Below are 26,095 nucleotides of genomic sequence, written 5' to 3'. Positions count from 1 at the left end.
CCAAGATTAGAGCCTGGTGCACACAAACAACAGACAGATTGCACCAAAGGTTTTATGTGCTAGTCAAAGGGTGGAAGAGAGAAAGGATAATATTCTATTTTATACACAGGAACTGAGGCACAGACACACTTAGCTTTGCTCAAAGTAATACAGGAAGTTTGTGGCAGAGCCAAGAACTGAACTGAGATCAGTCATAACCACAAGTCTGGCCTTCCTCTGAGTGCTGTTGGCTTTATCTTGCTGGTCATGTGAGCTGAATTGCTCCTTCAGTATTGCTTCCAGTGGTCTCTATCTCTGTGTTCCTGGTGGGACCCTGTTTTTCTTCAAAAACCTAGGAATAAACCTAGAAATGATAGATAACAGTGACATCTGCAGAACATGTATTTTAATTAATGTGATTAAAAATTAAATTATATATAAATTTTAATGATAGGGAAAATAAATTAAATTATAATATAATATAATATAATATAATATAATATAATATAAATCAAAAATTAAGCATAACACTGAAATTCTGAGGAATTTTATCTAAAACTTTACTATATTATCTGACTTTTCTATTTTTAACCTTAAAACTGAGTACATGGCAGTCTTTGAAATTATGACAGAATTGTCGTATCTATTCCTACTAGAAAATGAAGAGATGATCTTGACAATGGTCTCCATAAATTCTGTAAGAGCCAGTAGGCAATGATTTCTGTAATGTATGTGTATTAAAACTCAGTGATTGTGCTGATACCCTTGGCTTCAGCCCAGAATAAATGAGCAATAATGGGATAGGCCATAATTAACTATCACCTAAATATTGTATTGTACTTTTTCCGTGGAATACCCTTTGGAAAGTGTTGCTGTATTGACAGTAGAAGAAAAAGTCTTTAAAACCCTTCTTGGTTTCTTTTGGGATATTTAAAACAGCGCCAGCACCAGTTCATTCCTACACCCCTGCCAGCACGGAGCCTGCGAGTCGCCCTCCCTGGGTGACAGATGACTCCTTTTCCCAGAAATTTGCACCTGGAAAATCCACCACCACTGTCACCAAGCACATCCTACCTAGGGGTGCTCCAGTGCCGTCTCCTGCCACGATTTCTGCTTACCCGTCTCCAGTTTCAACTTCTTCCCAGCCCCTTGCTTTAGCCCGGGGCACAGTTCAGAGGGCGGAGCGTTTTCCAGCCAGCAGCCGAACTCCTCTCTGCGGGCACTGTAACAGCATCATTCGGTAAGATGATGGGCCTTTGAACAGGCACGAAGCAGAAAAGAAAGTATGGGAGAGACTGGTTATTGTACATTAATATATAGTTCCAGAGCCTAAGACTCTGTTAAATTACCCAGCAGGGATGTCTGTTGTCTGCTTCGTTAATTTAACATTTCCAGAGCTCATTTTGTTGTTGTGTGGTTCACTTTTTATCACTGCAAAGTTATACATGCTAATTGTTTGTCTCTTGGATGCTGCAGCAAATCCTTCCTTGATTTTAAACAGGTTTCTGGTCCTAAGGTAACGCTTTGAAGGAGGTTCATGCAACTTCATTGGGAGAGTTAGGGGGCTGGGGCAGAGGGGGGGATTGCGAGAGAAAAGGAACGAGGCATCATTTTGGAACAGCAGCCAAATGTAATTGTTGCTTTTGTGTCTGGAGAAAGATAATGCCTACACTCTATTAGCAGTGATTCATAGCATGCCTCTCCCTTCTCTCCCAATTCATTCTGCTGGACCAGTGCCTCCTGTTAGCCTGTGCACTAGTATCCAACTTTAAGTAATCCATGTTTCATTACAGTCTTCTCCACTAAAAGGAGCTAGTTTGGTATGTGGAACTACTGATTATTGTGTTATATATATTCTGGAATGGAAATATTCCGGGAATAATCACTATGTCTAACAGAGTCAATCACCAAAATTAATTTAATGTGGCTTCCACATAGTGAAACAGCAAGTTGTCAACCTGATAGAATGACATTTCTAGAATGCTGCATGCAGTGCTCTCAGACAGAAAGAAGGTAGGAGACTTTAGGAGCTGGTGTGAGGTGTGGGTGTGTAAAGATGGAAATTTGCCTGGTATTTCATGGTTTCAAATAGTAGCATTATCTTCTGTTGTCTTTGGCCTTTTCCTCTTGTCTTTGCATCTGCTTACAAAGATGACTTACAGCTATGCAGATATGAAAACAATTAATTTTTCCAACAGTTGTCTGTAAATGCAGTGTATGAGACCAAAAAATAATGAAATGTTTTAGCCAATGTGTTTTGAGTAATGGTCTTGGAAAGGACCACTTCTCTTCAGGTTTCTGAATGTTATTTTAATATGCACCTCATGGTTCAAATAGCTTCTTACACATGTACATGGTGTCCAACAAAGTGGGTTTGCAATCAGGGTCATTCAAACTCTTTTTTGCAATACAAATAAGACAATTACGATTGTTTCCAGAGGTCCTTTCCTGGTAGCCATGGGCCGCTCTTGGCACCCAGAAGAATTCAATTGTGCTTACTGCAAGACATCCTTGGCCGATATGTGCTTTGTGGAGGAGCAGAACAGTGTGTACTGTGAGCGCTGCTATGAACAGTTCTTTGCACCAACCTGTAACAGATGCCACACTAAGATTATGGGGGTAAGAGAACAAGATTCACCCTTTCTGCAACTGTGTGAAATAGTGAAATAGTTTAGACTGTAAGCAGTGAATATAGATGTTTTATTATTTCGTCCTTTTAAGACTTATTTCCCAGCTTGTTGATTATTTCAGAATGAGAAATATATTATTTTACAATAAATTTTATCCATCTGAAGTCTTGGATATTTCAGTACCTTATTGAGCTCACAGACAGAATATGTAATCCAGGTACCATCTCACTGACTGTAAAATAAGTAACACTTTCTGGATAATTTTTTGCTGTCTGACATGCACTATGTTACTTTATCTCTCTCTTCCTTATAGTAAGAGGCATGAACTGAGTTTTTATTTCTTACACAAGACTTAGTCAAAATTTCAGTAGAGAAATCAGTGATGTTGGGAAGATGCCCATTGCTCTTGCTGCACCTCACTGTTACCAGCACAGCTGTTGAGGAATTCTGCTGGCTTCTTGCAGTTAAGAAAATACAGAATAAATGCAAAGATCTGAATTCCACAAAGCCAAAAATACATGCCACTTTTGTCTTAAAGGACTCATGTACAAGTAAATGCACAATTTAATTTGCTCTCTACATACCTTAGATGGTGGTCAGGTAGGAATACCATCAATAATTTTAGCAGTGTCATGCAGTTGTAGTGAATGTATGACTACAGTGAAGAGGCAAGGACTCCCCCACTGGTTTTTCATTGCTTAGCTGTCACCTTTTGACATCTGTCTAAATGTTGGCATTACAGATGCTCTTCTCTGCAACTGCCAATTAGGGGTGGCAGCATCAGACATCGATGGTGATGCTCTGGCTCCAACCAAGTCTCATTTGCTACTGCAGCAGAAGGAGTAATTTATAGCAGAGTGCTGACTTAACCTACCTAATGAATGCTGGCACAAATCAGTTTCCCATTATGGATTTTCATCAGGAAAATAGCAAAGATGCCAGCTGCCTCTATTTATATTAATAAGATTTCTCAAGCTATTTTTGCTTCTTACCTCACTGAGGTTCATAAATGGATCCAAACCTATTTATCAGCAATAGTTGTTTTGCAAACAGTAACAGAAGTTAATGAATCTCAAATGGTGATTCTCTAATGAGATGTATGGCAAATTTAAATTAGACTATTTTGTCTATTCACTGGATTGAAAGCATGGAAGCAGACTTCAATCCATTTTGTCATAATCAGTGGACATTAAAAACAATCTTTAAAAGAGAATCAGAGTCTATGTGTATAATTGGAAGCAACATAAAGTAGGATCTAGATTCTCAGCTGGTATAAATCAACGCTGTTTCACTGAAGTTAACAAAGTTAATTTACAGCAGTTATGCAGCTGGTCCTTTGAAATCTGGGCTGTTGGATAGAGATACACTGTCAAATATCATCCTGGCCACACATAAGATTGACAAATTAGCAGGTAACTGTGCATCAGAGCCCAGCACAGCAGCTTTTGGAAGACAATGCACGACAAAAAAAATGAAGCAGTAATAGAGATTTCTCCACACTGGACAAAAGTAAGAAGCTGATAAAATCTAGATGTACTCAGTTGAGGAGAACATCACTGCACAGAATTAGGGTTTTTTGTGATAAAGACATGGCCTAAATACAGACATGCAGACTCATTTTTACTAATCACAGATGTTAAAAGAACCTTTCCTTATTTTTTTTAGATTTTTACATTAGTTTGTGAATCATTCTTGTAAGAAGCGTAAAGAAACTACTGCATAATGTAGGTTATTTTGAAACAACAGACTTACACCACTTATTCTTGGTCTTAGAAAATTACTCTTTAAAATTTATTTAGCAAATCATACTCTTACATTTAAGAGTTCATACTGGTCGTGTCAAAACAAAGGAGAAAATAATCAGAATCTTTGTGCAGAATCTCTCTTGCAACAGCAACTGGGCACGTCGATGCAAACTGCTGGCTGAACCATGTTGTTTCACTTTGGCAAATACATTGTTCTAGAAAGCTTGCAGTCCTATTTCCTCTTTCTTTCCACAAGGAGCCCAATTTCTGTCATAATTCTTTCTTTTGAAGAGGGGAATTGGCTGATACAGAAGGGAAGAATTTAGAGCATCTCTTCCATGTGTTTGTTCCCTAGAAGGAAGTTGCAGGGCTGGCTATTCTGCTGGAGATTTTTGTTTGTTTGTTTGTTTTACAGGAAGTGATGCATGCCCTAAGACAGACTTGGCACACAACTTGCTTTGTCTGTGCTGCTTGTAAGAAGCCATTTGGGAATAGCCTGTTCCACATGGAGGACGGGGAACCTTACTGTGAGAAAGGTATTGCAGTCTGGACAGTTCTGCACAGTAATTGTTTGCTTCATGTTCATGGAAACAGCGTGAAGAATAAAGCAGCTGGTGAACAAAATAGTATCAGTTACCCATCCAGCATGGATTTTGTTTCCACTCTCCACATATGCAAATGCATCTCTGTATTTTTCTCCAGTTTATATGAGAGAATGGCAGAGCACTGGTCTTTGCCTCAATGTCCACAATACCTTCCTTCACCTCTCTCCCTTATGTATTATCATACTTGGCACTTCTTTTCATGCACATTTTCCCCTTTTCCACTCCCCTCCTTGGTAGATTCTTCTCACCAGAAATATAAAATTAGTCTTCTAGGACTGCCCACAATCCCTCTGAGTCGCTGGAGCCGTGACCTCTGATACTGTTGCCTCACCCTAGAATTGTTCAACCAACACTTATGAAGAGATAGCTCTACACAGATGTGCAGCACATGGTAGAGCAGATTTTGCTTCCTGGCTGCTGCAACAAACTGCTTCTTTTCAACTGAGAAAGGAAAAGGCCATGTTTTCCCAAAATGGTACTTGCCACGCAAGTGAGTTGCCTGACATAGTCAGGAAGGAGGTTAAGGTTTCAGCAGTGCTCCCTCTGTATTCCCCTTGTGCATTCAGTGAGCTCCTGGCCTACTTCTCTCTGGAGATTCCTTCCTCGTGGTTATGCAATTCAAATCTTACAAGTCAGAGTAGCTCTTAGTGAAGAACACAAACCATACAGCATGACTGACTGGGTACCTACCCTTTAAAATTGGTAAAATTTGAGAACATCAAATAACTTTTAATTCCATATACCTTTGGAATTTCCACTAATATTTTTCAACCTTAAACCTTTCCAAATCACACTTGATAAAGATGCATTAATCAGCCAGTATGGCTGATTATAATGTTCTTTATGCAAAAAGAACATTAATTCAGGCATGTAAACTTGTTACATTTCCTTGTCATTAGACTCTTCTGTACAACCATATTTGCCCTATGAATATATTCCACATATATTAAAGCTAATTTGAAAGTAATGTGAGAAAAATAACTTCAAATTCTGTGGATGTTTTCTATGTCTTCTACCTTTGTGATGATAAATGTCATACTAAGGGGTGATTCTGTATTGAGTTTGTATTTAAATATTGAAAGAAAAGAACTAAATTTCAGTTGGAGTGTTTCAGTAAATGTAGTAGGAAACTGAGCAAAAACAATCAAACATTCATTGTCTGGAAATGTTTTATTTCTCTTGGACTTAGTCTGATTATGTTAAGAGTTTGTTCTAAGTTTGCTTTTTGTTTTATTTTAGATTATATTGCTTTGTTCAGCACAAAATGTCATGGCTGTGATTATCCTGTTGAAGCTGGAGATAAATTCATTGAAGCTCTTGGACACACTTGGCATGACACCTGCTTTATTTGTGCTGTAGGTTCTTCATCAAATACCATCTCATTCCTTTATACTCCTAAATTGTTTAGTAACATAAGAAGACCTGAAAGCAGTAATAACTAACATATGCTTAAGGATGCAGAGGGATGAAATGTCATGTTTTACTTACATTTGTAGAAGGATGGGAGTAATTTTTCTTCTCCTCCATAACTTTTACTAGAATTATGAAATTTCACCATCATAAGTGTTTTCTAATAAAACATCCAGTTTTATATAGTACATACAGTAGTACAAACCACTATTGCTGTTATTCTTTCTGGTGTTTGCCAAATAAAGATAGAGCAAGACTGAAAATAAATTAACACCATACTGAACAGTATAACCATAATCTTACTTACAAAGCAGTGAAGTTTGTATTTCCATGCTGAATGCTTGTTGAAGCTTGCAAAAAGAATTCTGTTTAGAGAGCATGAATAGTAATTAACATAGAAGTTGGTCAAACTCATCAATCTGTGGTGTGCACATAGCTCTAGAGTGTGGCCATATTCCCACACTCTGCACACAAAGCAGAAAAATCCATATGATAAACAGTACTTTCATCTGGTTCTAATACCACTGAGCAGCTCTGCAACCTATTTTTTCCTAAAGTAATAATATCTAGAATCTCTAATTACCTGAAAATATTATGTTGGCCACACCAAACCAACAGTGACAATTTCTAATGTTTGTTTAAGTCTAAAATTTAGGTAGAATAGTCGAAAGTATAGAAATGTTTATAAATATCTGAAGCTGAACCAGCTTTGCAGAAAAGTGTCTTGTGAAAACTGAAGTCTTTTGGAAATTCTAACATAGAAAGGAACACTGAGTTTCCTTAACAGCTCTTAATCACTTATAAATATTGATCACTTATAAAGACACTTTCCTTGAATATTTCACGTTCTTTTTGCTTGTTCATTTGCCTTAGCTACCCCATTTCCTGTGTTGTTAATATGCAAATCTCACAGCAGGGGTCTTTTTAAGGACCTAACTTCATTTCTTTCAGTGGGCTAAATCAACAGCAAATCAATACATGACTCCTAAAGACTACCAAAGAAACACATGGGCAGAAGAGCAATACAGTTGAAACTGATAGTCATATCTTTCCCCCTTTTCTTTTTCCTTAATTATTCCTGATTGCATTTATTTTTAATTCTAGGTATGCCATGTGAATTTGGAAGGTCAGCCATTCTACTCCAAGAAGGACAAGCCCCTGTGCAAGAAGCATGCCCATGCCATCAATGTTTAAAAGAAGAGTTGGTAGTCAGTAATGCTGGGGTAAAACAGATGACTAACTGGGCAATCATAAAGTTGATAACCATGGCTGGCATTTCTCTTGGTAAAAGCTAGAAGTTGGTACTTTTCAAGTTTAACTTTATCCTCTTTCCTAAATGCAGAACATGCTCTTTGCAAAGTTCATACCAAAACCTACTGAATGAACAGTCAAAACCAAATGAGCTAATGAACTAGTCCATTATTAGAGCAACAGTTGGGGGAAATACCAAAATTAACTAAAAACCTTAATATAAAAAGTAATGTGCAAATATAGTTTCAAGTTAACTACCTACAGCAGTTTTACTGCTTAGACCACACACTGGTGTTTAAAAACAACTGGAAAAATACTTCTGTATTAAGTCATTTTCTTTCACAGCAAGAATGAGTAAGTGCCATATGTACAGTCATCTGTAGAACCAAAGGCTGTAGCTTTCAAAGGGAAATAAATAGATTAGGGCTTCCTCTAGGAAAAGTGAGTGCTATTCCATTATGATGTGGTGCTACCTCATAGCATCAGATATTTTAGATTCTTTCCAAATAACAAGTCTGCCTTGAATCCATATGTAGCTGGGAAGCCTAGGTGGCAATCCATAACAGTTTGAAAATAAAATGGTTGGATCAGCCTTGCTAGTGCACCTGGCTTCGTTGTGCACAGTAGATAATTCACTTTCAAATCATAATGGAAAAGGACAACTGGATTTCTCCAAATTGCTCTTACACTGAATGGAATAAAGCTGGCTGGAAAGGCCAACTTTTAATTTAAAACCAGTTTTCCTTTTCTCCTGTGGAAAAAAGAAGATATTCAATCTTGCTTTGGTTTCTAACTCCCACTGATATCAGAGGGAGGTAGGAACCTACATCTGGACCTTCACATTGGTGAACACAGAAGAAATACATCCATCTAGCACAGCTAGGTTGTGGGAAATAGGTTGCAAAAGTTCCCTACTCTATCCCACATAATTAGGAAAAAGGGGTTTTTTTCCTATAGTGAATGAATGTTGATCAAAAATTCATAAGGCAACAGGCACATACTCTATTCATTTCCTTAGTTTAAATGCAAACTCATCATGAATTGTAGCAGTATTTGCCTTTGGAAAACAGTAGCTGTGTTCCAATAATTAGGATAAACACACAGTCATCTTTTCTAATAGCTATACAGGCATCTATCCTAATAGTTTGAGAACAACTTTCAAGTTATTCAAACAGTTATTTATAAAACTCTTTTTTTCAAATAAGCAATACTTGTAGCACTGGTAATACTTTTGAATTTTTGAATATCAATGACTTTTATATTGGAGACAGCAGTTCTGTCTGATGGAGTTAAGATGGAAAGTCTGATCACCATTCAAGCTTTATTAACTCATTTAAGTGACAATTATGATGTGTGTGTTGATAGTTTGCAGTACTGACAGTTTTGATTTAGTACTTCTGAAGCTGAGGATGCTTTCTGTGGGCCACACACTGGTGCCATCTGCACCTATTTTACCTTGTGTAGCAAAAAATTACATAACATTGTCTGTCTTGTCCCTCCCATGGGTAATGCCCATTTCATTTGTGTGTCTTTTAAGGGATGAAAAACTATACAAAGCTCGGGGGAAGAATAAATGAAATTTGGAGGTCTAATGTAAGAGTTAAGTTAGCTGCAGGCAGTCTGCATCTTGGACAAAAATAACAGCCTGAACTGCCTGTGGCAGTTTTGACATGTATGACCTGTATTTATTCAGTAGGTATCTTAGTTTTCACTGATCTTAGCAGTGATCTGATCTGAGTTGCTACAGGGTTAGATTTTTGTATGCATGAATTATTCTAAAACACTAGTACATTATATGCAAAGGCTTTTTTTTTTTTTTTTTATGAGCAAGCAGATTTTCTCTTTTCAGTCGGTGCTGGGCTGGTGTGAATATGGTCCCATAGATTACAAAATCCAAAGATCTGGTTCATAATACTCTACAGAGGAATAAATCATTATAATGGAAGTTAAATATTTTTTCCACTCTTATTTGACTTCATTAAATATATATTCACAACAGCGAGAAAATTCTACATTTCCTTTTCATTTTTCAGTGCCATTCAAAAAATGCTGTTTATTATTAACTATTATTTGAGAGAATTCACATCAGCATACTCTATACTGAGACTACAGTGAAAATATTTTTTAGGCAGATTTGTGTCAGTGTTGGCCACTGACTGGGACTAATCTCTGACTGTAACATCAGAATAGGGGGTCAAGCTCCACAGAAGGGCTTGGATGGATGCCTCAGGAGAATTCCATGAGGTCTTTCAGCTCTGATCTGCATGTGTTTCTATGTGTGTGTCTCATTCTCCCCTCCACCTTCCCCTCAATGTCCCTATAAGCTTCCTCTTCACTGGCAGCATGAAGGATAAATCATTTCAGGATCTGGCCAGAGCTGGGGGGCCGCAGCTTAGGGAGCACAGTCTGTGAAAGGCTGCTGGCAGGCAGCATGGCTGGGGCTGCACTTCCTCTAGGCCCCTGGGTAGCCCAGACTGGCAGCTGAAGGGGCCCAGCTCAGCCTGGAGTGACTGGCATGGGGTGGGGAGTGGGAAATGGGCTTTGGTGTGGGCAGGGGAGGGGGCTGGGATCACAGCAGGACAGCACCCGAGCAGCCAGAATGCAGGGGCTCTGCTGGCCTCTGGCTGAGTGGGGAAAGATGGCACTGAGGAGACAGGAAGCCCTTCCTGAAGCTGGGGATGGAGAGAAGGAATAGCCGAGAAAGTCCAGTTCCAGCAGGCTGGCATGTCAGGGAGCTGGGGTGGGGCAGGATGGGGGGCAGCCAGGATGGCTCACTAACAGTCAGGGAGAGGGCTCCAAGCAAGAAATGAGGGTACAAGTAGCTCACAGTAGCCCAGAGAGATGGTTTGAATATGTACAGAAGGTAAGGACAAGGACACAATCTGGTAAATCTGAAGTCTGGAATGCAGTGTATGAAAGGAAAATTGAGCTGCCTTGCAGGGTGTTAGCAGTGAAAGTACAGCAGCACAGACTTCAGTGGGAGCTGTAGTGGCTTGAGAGAGTCCTGAAAAGTACCTTGGGCAGAGAACCTGCACTGTAGCACATGCCTTGACTCCAGCTGGTGTCTGAGCAAGTAGATTAAAGCTAGTTTACATATCACTATATGAGGTACAGTGATATCTCTGAATGAAGAACAGAGATACCCTGAGGATTATCATGTAATAAAAAGTTCCTGTTATGACTTGTGCTGCTTCATAATGTGGTCCAAAAATAGGGAATCCACGTACCCACCCTTGATACCTATATTAAGATTTAATTTTTGCACATATCTGAAACAGAAATTTGTGAATAATGTAGCATTTTAACTTTCACAGGGATAGAATACCACATAACTGCTGATACTCTTCTGCTATGTCACCTTTGTGATATAGAGAGGGTAAAATGCATATATATAATAATATATATATAAAATTCAAAATATGGCCTTTTAACTCTCACTGAAAATAAGGTTGTACAAAAATGTGCAAGATGAATAATGTGTACTTGATTATGTTTTATGTCTTGTAAGAGATGCCTGGGATAAGTCCTAAGTTCTTCTGAATATTTCTTTTCATTCTAATTAATGTGAGGTTTTACCCTAAAAAACAAAGATACTGTACCTCTGAATGATCAATTTAAAAGATCAGTCTTTTTTCTAACTAAAAAGTGTTCGATAATTTTTCAGTCAAAGGATTCAAAAGTTTTTTAATGCTTTTCTCTCTTTTGGTGTTCTTTTTGCAGAACAGAGCAAATTAAATGTTTCCAAAGAAGACTACTTTTATTATCTGGACAAAAAACCAGTCTTAGGACTTTTGTTCATTAGTTTTTACTATATTGGGTTCACACATTACACAATTCTAAAATCAATTCAAAACAAGGAAAAATATTTTTCCATTGGTCCTTCAGTGGTCAGTACTTTGGGTGAAACGTTTTTGCTGAAGATTACTTGTATTTATGTTTAATAATGTGAATGTCCACAGCACTGAACACATTCATTAGTGTCTAATGCTGGGCACACTAATGTTTGTTTGCAATACTCGTCTCCTGGTAGTGGATATTAATTTGTGTAGTATTTATAAGCATCAGAATTTGAAACTGAGTGATTTATTGCCTGCAGTGATCATATATTAGGTGTCTAGGTTTTCTAATATTTTGACATGTTGACTTGATGCCACAAGTGCCCTTGCTTTTAGATAGATATTTTTTCCTAAGTTCCTAGTTATTTCAGAACAGAATGTCTGCTGGTTTATGAGATGTGAGTAATTACCTTGCATGGATTATCTGTGCCAAATGAATAAAACCATCTAGTAATAAAAGCAGTGTGCAAAAACAGTTAAAGCTTTATGATTTGAGTATATTAATATGCCATGTGAACAGCTGACAGCTCTCAGCCATGTAATATCAGTAAAAAGGCATACAAAAGCTTGTAATCTCTACTTCAGACCTGAAAATAAAAATTAAAAGCATTGGTTTCAACTTTATTGTATATCAGTCTTGAATATTTTATTGACCAAATAATGCCATTTTAAGCAAATAATTAGTATGCTTAAAAGATGCAGTCTGCTAACAGTACATGTTGTAACTTAGCAAGACCTGTACAGTCCCAGACCTTATTGTGTCAACAAATACTGTTTATAGTAACTTTGTAAGGAGTGAGTAAATGCTGTCTTCAGTTACATCGATGCATCTGCAAAGTTTGACTGCATAAGTTCAGGTAGGTGCTCTACTTTTTTCAGCAAAAGTTATTTAAAATACACAAAATATTTTAAACATCCTCATTGAGCTCTAGTGCCAAGAAATATGTACAAGTGAAAGGATGATTTCATATAACAGTGTGTTTTACAAAAACATTTTGTCCATTCCTGTTGCACACCCCTCAGAAATGCAGGCATTTAAGAGATACAATAAAATAATGCCCAGATGTACACAGTATTTTGTCAGATCAAAATTGCTGTTTTTCAGATTGTCTGTTCTGACCTTTAACCTTTGCACAAGACAGTGCTTCCTAAACTGTGCACTGTGATCCCTGGAGAGTTCAGTTGTTGCAACTGGAAGCAATAGAGGCATAAGCAGAGCAGCATGCCAGCTGACAGGGTGGAAAAAAGTGAATGGAGCAAAGTTCATTAGGAAAGGACATGGTGCAAAATAGCTTGACAAGTGTCGTATTAAGGGATTCTTAGTAGAGATTCTTAAAGGAGAGATTATTGCTCTGAAGAAAATGGTGGTTTCAAAGTATAGGCTTTGGCATTGTTTCCCCCTCCCACCCCAATCAGGCATCTTGAATTCAGCCAGTTTCTCTTGATTAAGAAGGGAAGGAATGTGTGAATAAGATTGCTGAAACCATTATTGAATACACAATGAAATGCTTTGTTCTCCCAGGCAAATCAGAGTTATGGATGAGATTCAGACTATATTCAGGCATAAATTCTGCTCTGTGTGCCTATGAAATACGCCCTTGGATAGCTGTTAAAATACAGTTCCTCCTCCTCTTAGGAAGATTACATCAAAAGAAAACAGTAACAAACCTGTGTTGTACTAATAAGGATTGTCAGGCTGAGTCACAAGAATTTTCTCTGTAATATAGACAAGAAGGAATTTTTTTTTTTAACAAAGCTAAACTTTTGAACAAAACATTTTTCCTTTAAAAGTTTCCAGAATAACAAATTAGTATGCATTGAGTATAATTAATAAATTTGTCTCTAATACAAATGTATTTTCTAATCTTACTACTTTAAAAATCAGATTATTTTCATTAATGACAAAGATATTATGGAAATTATTCTGTTTCTACTTAGTTTTACTGTGCATAATGTTACTGAAAAAGAATTGAGATGTATTTTTCTTTTAATTAGATAGATAAAATATAACCTTGAATTGAAAGAAGGTGATGATTCTTCCAGTGCTTGGGGAGTGAATGCTGCTTGCTACATTAAAGCCAGAAAACTTGCTGTTCTATATTGTTTTATTCTCATGGTGTATTAAAGAGGAGGTTTAATAAATATCTACAGCCTTAACTGAAGATCTCATTTCAAAACAAAGGAATGATTTAGTGTTTAAATTATTTTAAGATAAAATCATATGTAGACAGGAAAATAATGCTGGGATCGAGGTTTAGTTTCATTTAAAGAAATCATGTTGACTAATGCAAGCAGTCAATTCCTATGTGCATGTGTGAGACATATATGTGGATTAAAACACTCAGAACTGAGATTCTGATTTCCTTTAAGTGGATGTGTTTCATATGTGCACTATTCGAGCCTAAATTGTCCATTTACTAGATACATAGTATATAGCCCATTTACTATATACAATGCATGAATCTGAGTGCACCTCAACACCTGGGTTTTGTTATCTGTTAGATATTTGTGCTTTATTAAATAGCAATTCCACAATTCTGATAACACAGGAGCCGTAGGAGCAGAAAAAAAGGGCACACTTTCCAAAGATCTGTCTTCATACAAAAAATAGGATTCCAGGAATAATAATTTTTTTATTTGTGCATTATAAACAAAAACCAGGTTCTTTCACAACAAAATATTCTTCTGCTGTCCCTTGCACATCCCTTGACAGATTTTCTTCCTGCAAATTTTTCCCTGTACTGATTCCAAGGATATTGTAAATTTCCCTGTGATTAATGCACATGCAGAAAAGCCTGAGCAGAGTTCCTGTTCCTTACTTAGGCCTGGTAAGCTGTGGGGTAAAAGGTGACAGAGTGGGTTGTGCTGCTTATGTGAGTGTATTCAGCCCACTGCATCCTGCAAATACCAGACTTCCTGAGATTTATTGTGGATACACAATATAGATGACACTAATTGAAAGTTTCTGCTTTATTGCATGTACACGACACGGCATCTACTTCTGGCAAAAAGTCCTTGCAAGAAATCTGAAGTACTGGTCAGGGATTCTGGTTCTGTGGCCTCAGACAGAGCACACCTGAATCTAAAGTGTGTGGTTATAAAATAATGGCAGAGCACGGTCTCCCTTTAAGATTGTATTCCCAGTGCCAGTTGCTGCAGCTAAAGGACAACAAGGCTGTTTTATGGGTGGTGATTTTCTGCCATTTTTATTATGTAAAGCAGTTTCTGGAACGGGAGCTCTTCTGAGCTGCCAATCTTCTGTTACTCCATTGTGACACCAGTCCTAATTCAAACTTGCTAAGGTTTCAGCACATTTGGCAAAATTTACTTACATTGAAGGGCCACACGTTTTCCACATGTAACTTATTCAGCTTTGTGTTAGACATCCTATAGTGGATTGGAAACAGTCTGGTGCTGAAAAGCGACAGACTGCCAGACTTCTAGGACAGGAGACACATCCCGAGAGATTAAATTCTCAGAGACAAATGCAGAGCACATTATCCACCTTTTATAGACTTACATGGCTGGTGGTTGTTGGAGACTTCATTGACTTCCTAAGCAGTCACAGAAGCTGCTTTCTGTTTAGAAGTTCTCTAAAAAGAAAGAGTCAGTGTTATTAAAAAGTAGATATTAAAGTTTGAGGGTAGTGTATATCCTCAGGGCCCATATTTGCCTATTTAGTACAACCTCAAACAGTTTTTGCTTCTATGCAATTCTACCGCCACCCCCCCCACCAAAAAAAAAGCAGCCTAACAGAGGGCTGTTACTACTCCTCCCTAACTCTGGGTAAGAATCCTCATTCCCCTCCAGCTTAGGGAAATTCACTGGCACAGAAAGCTATAAATTACATCTCTGTATGCCAGCTTCAGAGAACCTGGCCACAAATACTTCAGTTTGAAATTATTTTGTTCATTTCTTTAAAGGACAGTGAGAAAAAATTGTGCTTTCTCTGATCTTGTAACTTAACAAATATTAACAGAATAATCTTCAAGTCAAAAGATAGTTAAGTAAATGTTTATTTTAGACCTTCATTATTAAGTGCAACTACTTAAAAGTGAACAATTACTATCAAAGAGGGCATATGCGAAAGCAGTAAAATTAGATAAAAATGTAGGATAGTGAAAATCCAAAGAAAGAGTAGCTTTTAGCATAACAATTAACCACCCAATCTACCCTTCCTTTATTCCTTGCAGGGTAATTCATTGTAAGTGAATTAATGGTGAAACATTCAGTAATAGGCCTTGGTAAGGAAATAGGAGCAGTGTATCAGGATATCCTTTTTCCGCCCCAGAGTACCAATACTTTCAATTTTATATACAACGGAAGTAATTAATTGTAACACAAAGAAGCACAGCTGTGTTTCCTGATGGTCACACATGCAATAGCTGCTATTGTTTAGCATTCTGAGTATGTACAATGGAAACTGTTCAACTGCTTAGAATGTTTTATATTCTCAGGGACTTAATTTCCATTAGTAGCTTTTGAATCCGTACTGGATTTTTAATATGCTATTATCTTAGATCCAATCCTGCATCTCTAATCAGGTAATTTTTTGCTGATGCCAGTGAGAGTTTAAACTGTATTAGGTGTAGCTGCCAAATGAGATTTGCAGACACAGGCCAATTTCTCGTTGGAGGCAAAGGGAGTTATAGACTATTTTTTGGGATATGCTTTTAGCTGTATGAGTTTAACTTGTTCAAGTTCCAGTTTCAGATAATATTCAAGTACCTTACAGACTAGGAGAATAAAGCTTCATTGCTATGCCTTTAACTTCATTATATATTTTTCAGACATTTTAGCTGAAATATAAGGATATCCTTTTATTATTTTGTAGACCTATATTTATTTCACTAGAATATGAAAAAAGAAGTGAATGAGACTATTTTGCTGCACGTGTTCTTATTTAACAGCAACTTATTCATGTTTAAAGATATGTTTAGACTGAGAAAAAATAAGGAAGTGATAAAATTATTTCATTCATTTCTTTTGTATGGGATTGAGATCTATTTCATTTTAACAAGCTTGGAAGAACAGAGCATTTTCAGTCTCATAAATGTCCATCTTTGTAAATCTCTACAGTACCCACTCCTACAGCTGCCAGAAGCACATCCACTTGAATCCGTGCCTCCTGAGGACAAAGCTGTTATACACACCAAGACAGAAATTGTCTGTATTGATAAGAATTCGCCTTGTGTAACAGCAGGTTTTAAAAACACTTCTGCTTTCAGCATTGCTCCAGTTTCAGGATAAAGCCTGAGCATCAGGCTTAAGAGAGGAACTGTTAATACAGTGTGGGTTTCGATCTAAGGATTATTCAAACTTGTAAAAGAAACAAGTACCTCTTGTAACAAAAGGAACACAAACATTTAGCTTCTCCCTGAATATAATTCAAACTTTCTTGGAGATCATCTGGCACCACTGACTGATAATTTAGAACATAAATTTTAAAATTAGCACTACAATCTAAATACTTAATCATCTTTGAGCAACTGAAGACTTTTAAGATTTTATGTGCATGTATCTAGGGGAAAACATATTACTAATCTCCAAACAAACTGATGGGAGCGAGGCACCCTGTTGAAGCCTCTACTGAGCCTACCAATATTTTCTTTTTCTGTAATAAGACTGTTAATGCTCTGACTTTAAGAAAAACAAAGTAATTTGTATTTAAAAGAGAGTTATCTCAGGGTTTATTGCAACCTGGTGAGAAGACTGCAAAAGGGTTTTGTAAATATGAATCCATAAAAACAAAATCATACATCTCAACTAGGCACAGGAAGAAGAAACAGAAAAAGCAGCGGGAAGTTTGGTTTTTAACTGGGAAGATGTCTCCCAGAGCAAAGTGCTCCCGTTACTGCAGCCCTTTGCCACAGCAGGGGAGCCAGTTCCCCCCGGCACAGCTCAGTGAGGAATCAGCTCCCACCCTGCAGCTGCTGGGACAGGCACAGCCATTGTCCTCCTTCCTCCACAGCCACCTGCACAAGGCTGAGGGAGAATCCCCTGCAGAACCCCAAGTAACCCCAAAACACACCAAGTGCTTGAGCTGTGGAACAATTCTCCTGCTTCCCTGTGCCCATGCTCTGCACATTGAGCTCTTATTCTTGGATTATTGCCACAGTGCTCTCCAGTGCTGCCCTGGACTCAGTTCCACACCAGGCTGGTTGGACTCAAGGTTGGACATGGCTTGCCTCTTTCCTGCCAGTGATCCACTAGCAAAAATTTTTTAAAAGCACCTTTCTTCACAGATTTGCCTCTGCCTTATTGAATTAATTTTGCTTACATTTAAAAAACTTAATAAAATCCGTGACTTTTGTAGGTAACAAACAGCTGAATAAATTTATAATCAAAAGAATATGCTTTCAAGTAAAATAGTTCTGAAAAAGAGACAAAGCCAAATTCATGTCACATTAAGTGAAATAATTGTGTCCCTGGCTGAAGGGCAATATTCTTTTAATATGTAACATGGAATATTTATTTTTGTAGCAGTAACAGAGAAATACTCATCTAATTGCAAACAGTTCTCAAAAATATATTTGGACTACAGATTTAAGACATCTGAATTCCAGAGACTGAAGGGAAGAAGGATCTACAAAGAAGAAGTCCTATCACATGGCTGACCTTCTCCCTATATATACCTCTTTGTTCTTTTGATTTTCAAGTTTGTAGTTCCCTAGTGATTCCAAGAACTAATAGGAAATTCCTGGAGAGGAAATAACAATGAAAGCAGCTGGAAGACTATCAGTTTTCTGGTTTGTTTTTTTTTTCTTTTTAACACAGCACTCTTTATCATGAGAGTCAGTTTTGAACTGCTTCTTCTCTGTCTCATGTTAGAGTTCCACATCTCATCTTGGCCAAATATCAAATGAACTTACGCTTTTTTTTCAGATTTTCAGACTTCAGTGTTTTCTGAGTGTTGCTCAATTAACAAAATAAATACTTCGTGTTACTAAACCTGGTGTGTCTGAATTTTTGCAGATTCCTAAAATCCTTGCCAGGTAAGATGTCTGCTCCTGCTAATTAGATTGCTGGAATCCTGTGTCCTTTTGAGACCCCATCATCTAAAGTGTTCAATTTCTGATTTAAAAAGGTCTCTCCACCTATCCTGGTAGGGATATTGGAAACATAAGTACTGTACTGTTTTGAAAGACATCAGGATTTTCTATGTGATATTTCATCAGACATCCATCACAATCTAAATACTTTCTATGGTGGTTATGATTCATCATTTTAGATTAAGATGCAGTTAGGTCTCCTGCAGCCCTAATATTATTATAATGTAGTTTACTTTTGCAGACTTTATTCTGTGATTAAGACAAGGAGTTAACACCACTCAGTAATGCAGAGATGGGCATTACTTGCCATAGCAATACAAACTTCATCCTCAGCAACACTGTTCCTGACCTGACAGGGACTGCCACTTGTGGGTATCTTCAGTGCCCAAATGCCTTGAAAAGTACTGGCTGAGACAGCAATTTCTGCAATGTGCAAATTTACACACTGGGAACTGGATGAAAAGAGTAGATCCATTTCACCAAAAGGGTTAAATACATTTCAAGGCTAGTTGCTAAATTCACGCATCCTGGATTGGAATCGGTATCTAACATCTGACGAGCACTGGGCTGCATTAGCACACAGTATTACTGAAGAGATGCTAGCACTAACAGCTTTGGTTCTGCCTGGGAGCACACACACGCGTGTTGCATTCTTCTTCCATATTGAGTGTCTATTCTGCTGCTATAATTTGATAGTACACAGAGTGGATGAACAGCAGACTCATATTTTCCTTTGAAATTATAAACATAAGCATAGGAGTTCTGTATTACTTGGCATGGAAACTGTGATTTTGTCTTTTTTGCAGGCTGGCTTTGTTTTGGACACTGACAGATTTTTCTGGATGATGGTGATCGGAAAAAGTTTTCTAAATGTCCAGTAAGACAAGACCCACATTTTCAAATGCCTATCACCACAGTATCTTACACATACAATTATTAGGTGTGCCTTTACCTGCCTACATTTTAAAGGAGTCTCTGAAGGTGATAGGTTTGAAGTTATACTTCCTCTTTTGTTTTACTGTGTAGGATAACACAGAAGTGAAGCACAATCTGTGCGTAAAACACGTGAGCCAGAATGCAAAGCCAGTGCTCTCATCTTACATTCAGAGGTGACAACTCAGGAGCAGAGTACACATCATTTACAAGTCCTATCTGATAGTAGCATGCAAAAATGGAGCTACACTGTGGAGAGGTCAACAAAATAAGCAAGCCCATGCTTCCCACAATATATGCACATGTGGGTATTTGGCATCAATAAGCCAGATTGCTTCCCAACTGGTTATTCTCTAGAAACAGTTTATCTGGGCAGGCATCTCCACACCAGCAATTACTGGTGTCCTGAAGGCCTAAAGAGTGTTTTGGTGTGCAGCAAAGGGAAACTGAGTAGGTCTGTACGATCCATGTGACCTTCATTTCCCCCTGTAGCTGGCTTTCAGCGCAAAGCTCTTGATGCAGAGTAACCAAGTGACAGGACAGGCGAAAGGACATCAGCAGCACATTGGAGTGAAGGATTAAACCCAGCAGCCCAGGTGGGAGTTCCCCAGCACATAACACAGTCACTGGAGCTCCTTCACTGCTGCTGGGAGACCTCACTTGAAGACAGACAGACAAATTATTACTGTTCCAATTTGTCCTAATGATAAGGAGCTTTGAAATACAATGCAAATCATGGCCTTCAGCATCCTTATCAGCAAGCAGAGAAACTCATTGCAGAAAGTTGTAATGTATTCCAATCTAACTAACTGGGCATATTTATTTAGATACAGGAAATGGAAAAAGCAAACAGTGCTGTCCTTTGCAATGGAACTCTATCCCTCCCGCGGCCCTGCAACGTCAGCCTTCTCAGAACTACCTTTCCAAGAAGCCAAAAGGCCCATGCGAGTCCCCCATTGACTGCTCGCTGCCTTCCGAACAGCCCTCCGAGCTCCCATGGAAGGTGCTGCGGGAATCCTCCACCCCCTGCTCCGTGAATCCTGGCAGCCTGTCCGCTTCCCATGACACCAACCCCACCAGCATCTGGATGGAGCCTCCCGGCCCTGCAGCCAAACCCAGCCGCAGCTGCTTTTCTCGTGTCTCGACCCTCTTTCAAGGCCAGCAGTGCTTCCATGACACCGGCTTGGCCGCTTTTTCCATCACACCTTCCTGCCTTTTCCTAGAGGAGCTTTTTCACGGGAAAGCGCTGCTGTGCGCCGGGGCAGGATAGCGCCGGGGCCCGGGCTCCCAGCGACAAGCTGGCCCAGGCTGCGGCCCGCGCTCCCGCCCGCGGAGGGGCTACCGGGGAGGAAAAGCAGGCCCGGCTGGTTCCTCCCGGCCAACTTTTCCTGCCGGGGAGCCCCGCCAGCCCCGCCGCCCACGGCACGTGCTGATGGACGGGCGGAGGCGGCGGGCGCGCTCCCGCCTCCCCGCGGGCCCCCGCGGCGCGCGCGCCCGGCTGCCGTGATTGGAATCCGGCTCGTTCCCGCCCCGCCCCGCAGGGACGCGCCGGGAGCGCCTGCCGGGACACGGAGCCTGCGCCGAGCCCGCGCCGCGCCGTCCCGCCCTCCCCCGCCCGACACGCACCCGCCTTCGCCCCCGTCTCAGCGGAGCCGTCGGGGCCCCGGGAACGGCCCGCGGAGCGCGGCGGGGAGCGGGCCCCCTCCCCCTTGGCCTGCCGTCCCCGCGCGGAGGATGAGGAGCCCCCACCGCCGGTGAGTGCGGGCCGCGCCGCGGAGGCCTCGGCCGGGCGGGGAGAGCCGGGGCAGCCCGGGCAGCGCCGCGCCCGCTCCGCTCAGCTCCCTCTGAGGCCGGGGCGGCGCGGGGCGCTCCCTGCGCGGCGGGGCCCCTTCGCCGCCGTCGGGCAGCCCGGCCTGGGCGGTGCCCGGCGGGGTCTGCGCCGGCCCCGGGCAGCGCCGTCGAATGCGGACTCCGCTGCGGCTGGCGGCGGCCCTGCCGCCCCGGCCTGGCTGCCCGGGGAGCGCCCCCGGCCCGGCCGCCCTGCCCCGCCGCGGCGCTGGGGGCGCTGCCCGCCGGGCCGGGCCGGGTGGGCGCCGCGGGGGCTGCGCGGGGCCCGCGGCTCCCTGCGTGGGCAGGGCCGGCGCGGCGCTCGCTGGCCGTGCGCTCCCTCCCCTCCTGCCGTCCCTTCGCTTCCCGGTGTTGTAATCCCGGGCCCGGTGCCGAGCGGCCCCAGCCCGAGCGAGCGGCAGCGCCCGTCGTCGTGGGAAGGGTGCGAGGAATAGGGCGCTTCGCCGTCCTTTTGTGCGAGCCGTGAACAAAGCTGGACGCCGGCTTTCCAGATCGGCTTTTGTCATTCAGCGACGTCAAACAAAGTCTGAAGAAATCATAACTCCAAATAATCGCCCGTACCTTCGTAGTGAACGATTGTGCTGTTGAGGACCCATTATGTACGCGATTTTCATAACTGGTTGCAAAATCTATTGAACAGGGTTCAAAAGCACAAATGGCTTTTTACCACCTTTCAATCAACCACACTCCGATGTTGTTTTGGTAAAATTAAGAGTGAATTCAGCAGCAGGGAATGGTAGTAAGCTGTGGTATTTCCTTTCAACAGTTGCCTGTTACTTTGTGTCAAGTAGTATGGCGATTTTTCCCAGCGTAAATTGATTGTCCTCCGAATTTACGTATTTTTTCTCAGCTTAGAGGTAATTATCTTTGAGTTCTTTCATCAAGTTAGCAGCTGGGGATCGTTCAGGCCTGTTACCTGCAGGGGTAGAAAAGCTGCTTTCGTAGATAAGGAAGACCCTCCCAAATTGAAAGGCTTGTTTGATTTGTAGTGGAACCTAGTCCTGGAGTAAAAAAAGTGAACATAAGAGCTATTTATAGCCAGGTAATTTATTCAGTCTTCAGCTAGAAATACTCAATGTTGTGGCGTTTGTAGCAGCCTGGATAAAACTCTTGCTGACACCGTATTTGTCTTTTGGTTTTGTACTTTTGTTCTTTTGTAGCTTTTTCTTAGGTTATGCATCACATTTTCTTTGTGATGTGTGCATGGGGGCTGTGTATTTTATGTGTATTCATACAGACAGGTACAACCTATTAGGCTTTGAGATCTGGTTTGAAATTTTTTGAAGGGTCTTCTCATGCACCTGCAAGATTCAGCTGCCAGTCCTTAGTATGTCCTGCTGGCTGATTTCTTCCAGTGACAGAGTGTATGTGGCTGGATCTGAATTATTTTCTTCCCTTAATTGTGAAGTAATTTAGTTTTGAAAGGGACTTCTGGATGTTACCTGTTTGAGCCTTTGTTCAGTTAGAGCAGAAAGCTCTTGGTAAGCTGCAAGCCTGAAATAGCACGTTACTTGGAATTTACTGATTAAAGACATGTTTACTAAAACACTGTAGCTAGAGCATAGACTTTCTTAAAGCCAGTGTGTGGGTTCCCAAATCCTAATGTTTTGGACCCTGCTCTGCAAGATCCTCACAGTGAAAGTTATGGAAATTAAAAATGCTGAATATGGTGGAGTGTGTAAATGATATGTGAGGTTTTTCTGGATACCAGGTCTGACACAGAGCTTGCAGTAGCTTCTTTGGCAAATTGCTGGCAAACAGAGATGAATGAGAGACACCAATCAGTAAGTGGCAGAGAAACTGTTACAAATGTTTGTTTGTGCTTGCTATTTCAAGCATTAGTTGAGGATTTGTCCTTTGGATACCTGGGAAAGCAGCAGGTATTTCTTGGTTCCTCAGTAAAAAGAGGGCATTTTTTCAGTGCCTGGGATTTCTTCACTTATCTTACTGACATCTGTAAATAAATGACAGAAGGAACTCAGTAATTTAAAAGTATATCTCAGAGTCATATGTGGGCACAGATGGAGTACTTGAAGCCTTGTTTCCTTTGCTAGTATTCCCAAAAAGTGGGACTTGGAGGCAGGCACAGAGCGTGCCTGACAAGCAGTTTTCCCTTTCACTGCTGCTTTAGTGGTTTCACTTTTTCCTTTCTTGGACAAGATCTGCAGAACCCTCTGCAGTTGTCCCACATAGTCATGCTGATGGTCCTCCAGTTGCAGTGGTCTCTTTTCTGCCTTCCAGGATGGTTAGTGCTTATTTAAGGGGAAATGTGATTTCTTTCTGCCTTGTTTTCTTGCAGTCACTGTGAAAGCTGTTGAGGATTCTCTGCTGCAGCAGCAAGTAGTTACTCTTTCAGATCTTTAAAACTGACAATGAATGGAAGACTTGACCTGCTGTATTGTGTCCTTTAACATTGGCGACTACACTAGGTGATCCATGGAGCTGGGTGAACAGTTGAAACAGTCACCTCATTTTTCTTCTTTTGTACAGAAAATGTAATTTCAGCATTCTCCGTGCCCTTAGTGAGAAGATCTATGATATAACTGTTTTGTGAGGGATTTGGTCCAGAAACATCTGTGTATTGTATTTGGGATGTGTGAATCCCAAGAGGTTTAGCTTGATAAAACACTGGGCAGCCACTGACCAGGAAATCAGGGGACAAGCTGCCAACTTGCCAGGACTTTGTTGAGAACTGGCTTCCCAGAACTTTACTGGGTATATTTACAGGGCATATTAGGTGTATTTTATGTCCATTTGCCTCCAAAGTAAAACAAAGCAATTATGCCTCCAGTCTGCAGTATATATTTTGGCATTCACTATAGCAGGTTGGGCACAAAAACATTTTAGGTTGATTTATATTTGATCTATTGAGAAGACCAAGAACTTCATTCATCTTGTGGTAGCGTGAAACCCTTGCACGGGTTTCTGGTTATGACCCCATTGTTTCGGCTGTACACAAACGGTGTGAGAAACACAGTCATTCTGTGACAGATTTATAATCCAAAGAGGTTTGTCTTGCCATTTTTCTAAAGGGTATCTTGTAGTTGCGTCCTGTTTCATTTAAATTCTGTGTGTTACGGTTAGGTTTAGTACTGTTTAATGATGGTCTGGTTAGCAAAATTCAAAACAAGCGTTAGGGTAGGAAAATAAACTCTGCTAGTGATTGTGATAATATTCATAGGCTGTATAAGCAGGAGGAAAGGAAAAGCCACAGCCAAGCCTCATTGAAGGGCAGGTGTGTCACCAGCTCTGAGTTTCTGCAGTGACACCTGCAGTTGCAGTGAAAGTGATTGCCGTGATGGAACTGTCCCTGCCATCGCTGCCCTGTCACTGGTGACTCTTCATGGGGTGGGGAAGTGTTTGAGTATCTTGAAGGTGAGAACTTTGAATGTTTTAAAATACTCTGATTAGACAAAAGTCTGAGTAATAATTCACAGGATATGTACCTGCAACAGGCAGCTAAATGCTCTCTTGCTCATTTTTTCATCAAAAGAGGATTCCCCAAAATACAGAGGATAATGTAATGCATTTAATTTAAATGTACTTTGAGTGTAATGAGTTGCTCTGCATTAAAAGGGGAAAAAATCAGTATTATTAACTCAGCTCTGCAGTATTGTGCCTTAATTTGCATCATATATTGTAACAGAAGCAATGCTTTTTACAGAATTTTGATATCACATAAATTTTTGCAGTGTGGTTTTAGTCAACTTCATTAGTTTAAAATGTGGAAGCAGCTTGCAATTCTTTGTGTCTATATTCCCTCAGTTCACCATCTTAAGGAGAAAACTGTCAGTCTTGCCATGCTTTGCTTGATAAATACAAGCAGATGTAGCAGGGATAAGTTAGAGAAATATCAAAGTCTCACAAGATACATACCAGGAAATAGATCTGGTTTGTGGAAGCGATTTCCTTTTCACTGCTGCAGCTGTTGAATTGATTTAAATTTGCTTCTCTTTTCTTGTTTTTTTTTTTTTATAAAAATCCCACCTAGAGCCATTTGTAGGCCTTTATACTTCCTCTGTGAGAGCCTGATCCCAAATTTGACTGGAAATTGGTGGACAGAGCTCAGATGTCTTTGGAGGACTGAAGTCATCAGAGATTTCACTTATGCAGAGAATCAATACTCAATACAATGAATGAGATTTGTGCAAATGAGCACATTGTGTGCTCAGAGTCAGAATGTCAGGGATATGGAAGTGGTGAACAAGCTCAGATAAAATTTTCTAAATTAATTCTTATTTTTCCTATCCTGTGTTCAGTTGGAAATTCACGGTACAATGGTCAGGCAGAGGAGCTGTTCCATGTATTATTGCAGGGGTATAGAGGGCTTGAAAAGGAAGCATAAATAGAAGGGTTGGCAGGTATTGTTCAGTAGGAATAATGGATACTGTAAATATGAAAAATGTATTATCTACTTGTCCGTTTATATTTGGGAACGAAAGCACTTGAGGAGTAGTATGAGAACAAGGGGGATTTATCAGAAGAAAACTGAACCTCAATGACTGGAAATGTGAGCAAGGAGACCACAAAGCTGGGTAAAATGTGCTCTTCCTGGCTGCATGTCCTTCTTTGTGGAAGAGAAGATCATCTTTTGGAGAAGATTTTCGAGACCCTCTTGTTTCCCTCTGTGTTGTGCGAGGAGCAGGCGTTGCTGTAGTCAGGTTTGGCCAGCTGAGAGTTAATTACAATGCAGGATTGGGCACAGGGATGAGCTGCCAGCTAATGAGGTGCAGCCCTTCTCACTCCATCTTTTGGGCACTGAATCTGTCTTCTGTTCAGGTTACTGAAGGGATTTTAGTAGTAATG

At 40.4% G+C, this 26,095-nt stretch overlaps 2 protein-coding genes across 4 annotated transcripts in view; both read left to right on the top strand.

Moving 5' to 3' along the window:
- LDB3 (LIM domain binding 3) overlaps positions 1-12,042 on the top strand; it is a 117,062-nt gene extending 105,020 nt beyond the window's left edge. For all 3 annotated transcript variants that reach the window (XM_042779540.1, XM_033066677.2, XM_033066676.2), the window contains 5 exons: positions 919-1,219; positions 2,418-2,598; positions 4,770-4,890; positions 6,199-6,314; positions 7,474-12,042. In XM_042779540.1, coding sequence (XP_042635474.1) covers positions 919-1,219; positions 2,418-2,598; positions 4,770-4,890; positions 6,199-6,314; positions 7,474-7,563 — 809 coding nt within the window. In that variant the 3' untranslated portion in view covers positions 7,564-12,042. The remainder of the gene's footprint in view (positions 1-918; positions 1,220-2,417; positions 2,599-4,769; positions 4,891-6,198; positions 6,315-7,473) is intronic.
- Positions 12,043-21,065: 9,023 nt separating this feature from the next.
- Positions 21,066-26,095, top strand: part of BMPR1A (bone morphogenetic protein receptor type 1A) — a 78,201-nt gene continuing 73,171 nt past the window's right edge. Inside the window, exon 1 of the mRNA XM_033066361.2 lies at positions 21,066-21,195. The gene's annotated coding sequence lies outside the window, so the exon portion shown is untranslated. The remainder of the gene's footprint in view (positions 21,196-26,095) is intronic.

Source organism: Catharus ustulatus, chromosome 8 (assembly GCF_009819885.2).
Source record: "Catharus ustulatus isolate bCatUst1 chromosome 8, bCatUst1.pri.v2, whole genome shotgun sequence".
In the NCBI taxonomy this organism is placed as follows: Eukaryota; Metazoa; Chordata; class Aves; order Passeriformes; family Turdidae; genus Catharus; species Catharus ustulatus.
The sequence above is the reverse complement of the archived record's forward strand: the minus strand, read 5'-3'. Positions and strand labels throughout refer to the sequence as shown.